The following is an 8,734-nucleotide window of genomic DNA, read 5'->3' as shown; positions in this document are numbered from 1 at the left end:
CCATTGTAGGCTGAGAGAAAATCTCTTCTACTCATTAAAATCATAAAATTATTTCATTCAAGTTAGCATTTACAAGTAAAAAGCAGATAAATCCTTAATCTAGAGTAATCAACCAGAAACACAGAATTCTCAACGGGACCTGGAGCCCTCCAGCATTCCTAAGTGCAGCCTCTTCTGCCTCCCATGGCAGATTTGTCCAACTCTGCACTCCAAAGTAGAGGGTATTTGAGCAAAAGCAATTACTCCGATTCACTGTGTTATTCTCTTCTTTTCCACCCTCCAAAAATTCCCCAAATTTACTTCTATTCAAAATCTATTCACAGGAGCAATACTTTTCAAAACTTAGGAAATGCTGCTAATATAAAGCGGTCTACCTTGAAAAATCAGTTTAAAATTTTAGAAGTATTTACCTATAAAGTAAACAGAATCACAGAATCATAGAATCCTTATGGCTGGAAAAGACAACCTAGTTGTAACTAAATTAGCCTAGGTAGCAATGTACTAGAGCAACAAAAGGGAGTGATTTGTGAAGTTATCCCTGCCCTGAAAAAAAAAAGAAAATGCTGTTGAACATATGCTTCATTTTAAACACAGATGGCATTAAGCACATGCTTCAATTTTTTTTCTGAGGCAGAACTGAAAACTGAAAACCATAGCTATGTAATACTTTGTCATGTTACAGGAGAATCAACTAAAATGTTGCCATTATGTTCTTTCATATGAATTCAATATCCTGCCTGAGCAAGAGTTGGACCAGATGACCTCCAGAGTTCCCTTCCAATCTCAACCATTTTGTGATTCTGTGAATATTGTACAGATGAAAGCATGTTACAGTTTTATATCTATTCATAAGATAAGCAATAGAAAGCGTCATCACTGTTTATGTAAATAGTAAAAAAAAAAAAAAAAATTAACAAAGGCAAATGTGTCATTCGGATCATTCATTTTTCTTTATTGAATTTTGATGAAAAACAGTCCATTTGAAATATTTCCAGAAACCATTTCAATTCCAAACGCTCAACACAAAAACTTGGTATCAGAGTTCAAACATATAAAGTTACATCTTATTATAATTTAATATTTAACAAAGCTAATCATTTTTGATTTTGAATAATTAAGCTTACAAAAATAATGTTACATTTATAAAATAAATCAGCTTTTCCCAATAAATTACAGTGGTGTTCCTCTTATTCAAAAATGTAATATATTGTACAAAATAGATAACATCTTCTAGTAAGATAAAATACTAAAGTATGTTTTTCATCCAGTACATTTTGGCAGTGTGTGAAACCATGTTATTGTACATTTAATATCTAAACAACAGTGTGAAAACTAAACCCATTATGTTATTATGTTAATTGCTTATATAAGGCGGGGGGCGGGGGGCATTTTTTATTTCAAGTTACTTTTAGTTAGTCAGACCGATCCTGTCATGCAAAACCAGCTTAATTAATCTGATCCAGCAAAGTCATGCATATCCAGCTAGAGACAAACATTCGCTTTCTGTGAGAGGGTCACAAAAGCGACCCCAGACAGTAAACATTTGGGCGTCTCATGCATGCTTTATCTGTTTTCTCACAAAGTGTTGGTGAATTACTTGGAGAAACAGCACAGTCTTGATCACTCTAAAGTTAATGGCAAAACTTTGGTACTTTATTCTGCCATAAAAAGTCTTACTAAAAGGGTCTAGTAAAAAGAGCAATGAATTGATAAAAAAAAAAAAAAAACAGTAACCAGCAAAATAACCCACACATTCTATAAAGCAAAAGGTAAACTTTAAGAGATGCTGTATGCAGACCTAAGTACAAAAGCAACTACTTCAAAATAACAAAAAGAAACACAGCATCTACCTTGTGGTAAATGCATTTTCATTAAAGCCCTTTAAATGTTTAGGTCAGCTCAGTGTTTACTTTGTATTTTCTGCCTGCAAAAAAAAAAAAAAAAAAAAGTCTATGCAGAATCATATATATTTGTTTGAGTAACTTTAAAAGCCAGAGGTTTAATTATACCATCTTTGGATGCTGTGATTAAGGCAAACGTCTGATTCAGGATGATCAATATCTCAGCTTGCAGAATTTCTGACTCCACTGTATTTCATCTTTGCCATAGTTCAGCAAACTGTAAATATTTTTTCTGTTTATCTCTTATTTGGCTTCTGGGGGAAAAAAATCTACTTTGAAGTATTAAAAGAAAAGCATTGCTGTCTGGAATAAATAAAATGTGAAATGTGACTATTTTCTTATGATATCACTATTGTATGAACAAAATAATCACTTTATATATTATAACGGATAATTTTCAAAAATTCTTGAATATATGCCCATGTGAGCATGTGTCACAATGTCCCCTTTGTGCAAACTGACAGAGGGTCCATATCCAGATTGGTTAATATAGACAACAGAAGGAAAATTTCAATCAATTCTGGATCCTTCAGAACTGGGAAGGGAGGAAGAGGAGTCAAAGGGGACTCATCACAGTAAGCCAATTCATACCAAACACTTGAAAATTCTAATGATGAGTTTGAAATCCAAACAGAAAGTACATGATGTGCTAGCTGTCTTCAAAGCTTGAAATACCATGGCTCAAATGAGGAACATCTGGAGTTGAATTCAGGCATGTCTATCACTTGAGTTAGCAAGTCATCTCTCTCCAGACATAGATGTACTATATAAATATGTAGGTTGCTCCAAAAGCAATGCCTCCTATTTATTTCCATGGAAAGTACAACAGGAGTACAAGAATACTATTTAATAGAGCAAATTCTCAGCTACAGTATGCTGTTTTTCAACAGTCATTACCATTAGCTATGCATTTTTGCCAGTGATGAACAAGAGTCTGCATGCCGTGCTCGTAAATATCTGTATGAGTGGAGGTGACCCACAGTTTCATAGCTGCTATGACAGTGTTATTAGAAAAATGTTGCCTATGCAGTCCATCTTTCATCAGTCCAAACAGATGGAAGTCAAAAGGCACCAAATCTGGACTATATGGTGGGTGTGTCAGGACAGTCCAGCCAAGATTGGTAGTGTGTTCAATCGTCTCCAAATGGTAGGGGGACTGGTGTTACTGTGTTGCAGGAGAAAGGTTGTCTTCTTCTCTGATCCGACTCTGGAAGTTTAAGCCTTCAGCTTAGTCAGCATCATGATGTAGTGGTCAGAGTAGATGGTTTGTCTGGGTTCTAGGAAATCCAGAAGGATCACTGCTTTCCTGCCCCAAAAGACAGTGCACATCACTTTTCCTGCTGAGGGCTACATCTTGAACTTTTTCTTCAGTAGCGAATTCACATGTCACCACTCCATGGATTGCCATTTTGACTCAGGCGTATAGTGATGACACCATGTTTCATCGTTGGTAATGATGTGATCCAGGAAACTGCCATCTTCAGTCTGTACTTGTTCAATAGATCCTGACATACTTGCATATGGTGTTCTTTCTGTTCCTGTGTGAGCATTTGTGGGACTCACCTGGTATAAACTTTGCAATATTCCAATGTTGCCACCATTTCCAACGCATTGAAGCCGATATTCAGCTCTGTACACAACTTCCTGGTTGTAATCTATCAATTCACGTAGATGCTCTGATTGAGATGCTCTTCATTTTGTAATGTGACAGCTGTGCATGGCTGTCTGGAATGTGGCTTGTCTTTCATGTTGCTGTTGCCACTGCTGAAATGCACCACACATCGCATCACTGCGCTCACACCCACTGCTTGTCTTCCATAAACATTAAGGAAGTGTTGATGAATGTCAATAAGTGCAATTTTTTCCACATGGAGGAATTCAATTCCATACTTTTGCTCATACACACTTCCATGTCAGATGTCATCTTGTCAGACTACCCCTCTGCTGCCATCTGTCACACGGCAACAACATGTAATGGAATACTGGTGGTAAGGTTTAATCTCCACTGCCATACCACCAATATCCACCTCTGATGTTGTGGGCCAACATAATAAAGTAGGAGGCATTACTTTCAGAGCAGCCCTGATACAATTATTCTGTAGGTAAAGTTTAGAGTGATTGCCGATGCATTCACCAGCTAGTGAGACAAATAACACAATGGCTACATTTACATTAGTAAGTCAGACAGTACAAAGTCTATATACTCCAGTCTTGAGGTCAACTAACATGGCCTGGCCATGTTCCTACAGTTATTCTCTGTAAAGAAAGATGGCAATATTGAAAGTGCGTAGTGAAAAGTGTCCCTAGACAGGCCTAATTCCCAAAATATCCCGAGAAATTTTCTGGGAGAGTAATAGCCCTGACCAACAAAAAATCCAGACACCTTTCTAACTCTTTAGTAATATAATAGTAGCATTCTGGTGTCTGCATCCATGCCTAGGCACTGTCTTGTTGAGTAATATAGACATTACTGTGTATGTAGATTTCAAAAAGTTCTCAAACATCTTTGCACATGGCAAGCCCTTCCTCTGATTCATACAAACTGGTAAGCAGGGAGGATTCAACTCTTTTGTTGAAATTTAACTTGAAAGAGATGCTTCTTTCAAATCAGTATTCTTTACAATGTATTGAATATTTCAATCCATTCAGTATTTCCTCCTTTTTATGTAGTACATGTGCTTTGTTTGTGGAGTCTTGGCTTTGGTTTGACTAACCCGCTTTTTCGTGTCTACAATTCACAGCTAAACAAGCCCTAACCAGTTCAGTTACAATGGAAAAAAAAGTTATGTACACAACTAAAACAATAATATTAAGATGACAACCAAAACAGAAAATAAAAAATGAATCTGTGCAGTTAAGAGATCTAAAAATAGTATCAACGTTTATACATTTTTATCAGACTGCAGTATCCACAGTTACAGCTCTGCATAGCAGTCAGAACAGTGAATATTACTTTCCAAATCAAAAAGGTTAAGAAACACCCACAGTAGTGGCTGCTGAGGAAATAATCTCCTTTATCATCCTGAGATTATAAATGTGCAAGTTTCCTACCAAATTATCTAGTGCATAAAAAGGAAGGAGGAATGGAAGAAGGGAGAAGTGCAGGGAAAGAATGGGGGGAATAAGGAAGGTAGGAAGAACAAGAGAGAAATATTATCACAATGATTTTTGTTTCAAAATAGACTGCTGTGCAATTACTGAAGCCTGATTTGAAGACATTTTGTATTCTTGTCCAGAGCCTTGAGGAGGGGAAGGTAATGGAGTTTCTGGTGTTGCTGAAAAAGAATTCAGAAAGAATTGCACGTTTTTATATTCTGTCCTATTCTGCATACATATATACATACTATTGACCCCAAAGAAAGTTCTTGTACATTTGTCATGCTAGGCAAATAGGACATTGTTGGAGATTTCAGCTTATTAGAAATTGTCCATGTAAAACCAATGATGTATCAGAATGGTGCTAAATTGTTAAAATTAGATTAAATTCAAGTCAAAGACTCTTACTTATCACTGTTTACAAACATGTTTTTAATGCACAATTATTTTGTTCTTTATGAAATAACTCTATAAGCACTGACAGGTCACCATTTTAATTGATATTTTAAACTGTAACATTGAAATGTTTTGATGGAAGGCTAACTTGCAATTACTTACAAATCTGTTCTGCATGTACAGGAGCAGACATTGAACTTATGAGGATAGTTTGGCCGGTTAATGGATCTTGGGCTAAGTGAGGATGTACTGGATGATGTAAATGACTGGCATCATTAGAAGTACCTGCAAAAATAACACAAGCACATATCAATTCAGAAGAGCAGGTTGTTGCCAGCAATTTATACTGCAATAATTACATTTCTGTAGAGCAAATATTTTGATTGGCAATTTGAATAATTGCCTCTGGGTATTCATTAAACAATTTAACCAGACTTCAACCACGTTAAGCACTGTGTTTATTTGCACTGTTTTGACTGCATTAACAGTGGGTTTCTTGCAATTTTTGTAAGAATTCTGTGATCTGCCAAGGCAATTCTATGTCTAGATACCCAGCAAAGATTGAGAAGTACACAGCACAGGCTGAGGTTGTAGGACTGAGGGAACAAGATGAGCAGACAAGACAAGCATTTAGCTAACAACTGTATGATTTGAAGCTCAGTCAGTGTGGCACTGGTCAAAGTTCTTGCTTACATCATGATTCCCTCAGCATCTCAGTATGCTAAATTCAACAAAATGCAACATGGTACATTTGAGAGGTTGTTAACTTACCGCCCAGTAACATTTCCTGAAGCAAACTGTCAATTTTAACAATTCCAAATAGTTTAACCAGTTGTATTTGCTCAATCATTTGCCAAGTGATACTCTGGAGTGTAGGCAGTAAAAGCAAAAGCTCTCCAAATCTTCCTCGGGAGTCGTATTGACGGTCATTGATATAATCCTCTAAACTGATTTGGACTTGGTACCTCATGTTCTTAATCTTCATTGGATTACTCAGGCCTTTTGCATCTGAAAAATGACAAAAGCATACAATCAAGGTAAATTTTGATTTGGGAAGAGCATCTTACTTTTTTTTTCAATTCTGTTCTTTTCCTTCCAGCTAGATACATGAGCAGGTGCTATATCAACAAAAATAACTTTCAATGTAATCTGAACAAAATTAATAATTAACAATAATTCTGAGATATATTTTCGGGAGTGTACCTGGATCAAAAAACACAATCGCTTTCAAGCAAGCGTACTCATTGTCATCTATCTGAATTTCCTGGAAGGGTCGAACTAGTTCATCTAGGATTCGATTTGCCACTCGGCTGATCTCCACTTCAGTACTGTTGCGATGGATTATGTAGTTGTTACCTTGGAGAGAAAGAATACCAACATGTGGATTGATATAAAGATTTAGACGCAATATACTACATGATGAAGATCATTTTCAAAAATGTATTTTATATTGCTTAATCAAATTAATATTTTTTCAGTCAATAGCTCTCCTTTAGAGCATACAAAACTCTTGTGATGCAAATAATGTTATTTGTACCAATTATAGCTCTCACCTAGTGAATAAACTATGTGGGTGAATATGCCATCATGTGTAGTTACTTATTAGTCCACAGGACTGAGACAGACATTTGAATGCACAAGCATGAAACAAGCAAGCCTTTACACAAAAGATAAAAATAGCAGTAAACTGATCTAAATCTTTTTCTCCCCCCATTATATACCAATACAAATAATCAGGATTTTTCAGTGGACAAAAAAGTCTTTTTTCAGAGAAGACACCAGGAATGCTTCTTTATCCAACAGATGCTTCTGGTATTTCTAAAAAATGTAGAAGCATCAGAAAACTTTCAGTAAAGAGTCAATATAACCTCTTCTTTTCATTTTAAATTTCCATGTTGAGTAAGTCACCATCATGATATCTTAATTCAACTGCTGTACAAGAAAGCATCTAAAATAAGTGGTGAGAACAGTGGGAAGATCACAGAGCTTCCAGAAGCCACAAAGTTGTTTTTGAAAGAAAAGTTGATCATCATATCACAAGAGATCCATGCCAAAATGACTCATAAACTATACAAATATCTACCTTGAAGTATCAGAAATAGCTTCAAACTGTTTATTCTTTCAGTATGTGTGCTGATTCTGGTAATGCTGACTATAATTTTCTGCTTATTATTTTCTCATTATTTGTCATTATTTAATAATCCTGATAAAACTGCAAGTATTTTCTTTTTATTTATGTTAATTTTGTCAGTGAAATGACAGCTAGAGAAAGAACTAGATCAAAGAAGTCATCTGTATAATTTCTAATTTGAAAATATTGATGGTGCCAGTAATATCTTCAGAGCAAGCCCTTTCTGCCCCTTTAACATTATGGTATGTGTGAAAGGAAATTCAAGCTGGATCACGCTATGGAAAGGCAAACCCAAAGAAGTAGCAGAAAACTCCCTTGTACTACAACACTGATGAATAAACTAGTTTGAGTTTATATTCTCCATAATCTTGACTTGCACCAGCTGTCCAGAAAGACTTAAATACTTTCTTATGAAACAGCCAAAGAACTGAACATATTCATGAGGACATTTTTGGTAGGGTGCGCTTTAGGCTTGCAGACTGCTGTGTCAAAGATTGCTAGCAAATGTCTCACCATGCCATTATGCACATGGGCACACATCTCATCATATGACTGTGCCTCTCTGCTGTGTGACTGAAGGGAAGACATGCTTCCACAATGTGACAACGTCCCTTTAGCTAACAGCTATGATCTCTTTATATAACCCAGCCAAGTTTATGATCAAGAATATGCTTGTTGCATGATTTGTTACACATGCAACACTCACACTGTTCCATAGATATACCTATATCCAACATGGCAGAGGACAACAGGATTGCTCTTTGCATGACGACACATGTCAGCTGTCAAAACAGCAGTGAAAGAGATGCTGGGAAAGACAGTTGTAGGGAACAGGCCATCCACTTTTGTAGCCTATAGAATCTTCTGTGACCATATCTGAAGAGCTCTTAGGAAAGAACCAGGTAAATGGTTTTCATTAAGACTGAAATTATTAAATGAGTCTCCTCCCTTAAATGAAGGTTTCTTATGTGTTTTTGGTACTGGTGGTGGTTTTTGTTGTTATTGCGTTTTGTTTTGTTCCTTTCTTTTTTCTTTGTATGAGACAAAGAGACCAAAAAATGATGCTAATGTAAGGAAAACATTTGCTAGGAAATCTCTAAATTGTGGTTTCTGGTATCCTGCTTTTGCTGGAACAGGGCACATGACATTATATCTTTAATAGCTATTTAGCATTCACAGAATGCATTGCTTTAATTGTGCCACAACAGTT

At 36.1% G+C, this 8,734-nt stretch overlaps 1 protein-coding gene across 2 annotated transcripts in view; it reads right to left on the bottom strand.

Annotated features, from left to right (window-relative positions):
- HNF4G (hepatocyte nuclear factor 4 gamma) overlaps window positions 3,862–8,734 on the bottom strand; it is a 58,584-nt gene continuing 53,711 nt past the window's right edge. For both annotated transcript variants that reach the window (XM_021388098.1, XM_021388099.1), the window contains exons 7-10: window positions 6,597–6,749; window positions 6,165–6,401; window positions 5,556–5,678; window positions 3,862–5,176 (exon numbers count right to left, since the gene is read on the bottom strand). In XM_021388098.1, coding sequence (XP_021243773.1) covers window positions 5,058–5,176; window positions 5,556–5,678; window positions 6,165–6,401; window positions 6,597–6,749 — 632 coding nt within the window. In that variant the 3' untranslated portion in view covers window positions 3,862–5,057. The remainder of the gene's footprint in view (window positions 5,177–5,555; window positions 5,679–6,164; window positions 6,402–6,596; window positions 6,750–8,734) is intronic.

The sequence above is a fragment of the Numida meleagris genome, chromosome 2 (assembly GCF_002078875.1).
Source record: "Numida meleagris isolate 19003 breed g44 Domestic line chromosome 2, NumMel1.0, whole genome shotgun sequence".
Lineage (NCBI taxonomy): Eukaryota > Metazoa > Chordata > Aves > Galliformes > Numididae > Numida > Numida meleagris.
The sequence above is the reverse complement of the archived record's forward strand: the minus strand, read 5'-3'. Positions and strand labels throughout refer to the sequence as shown.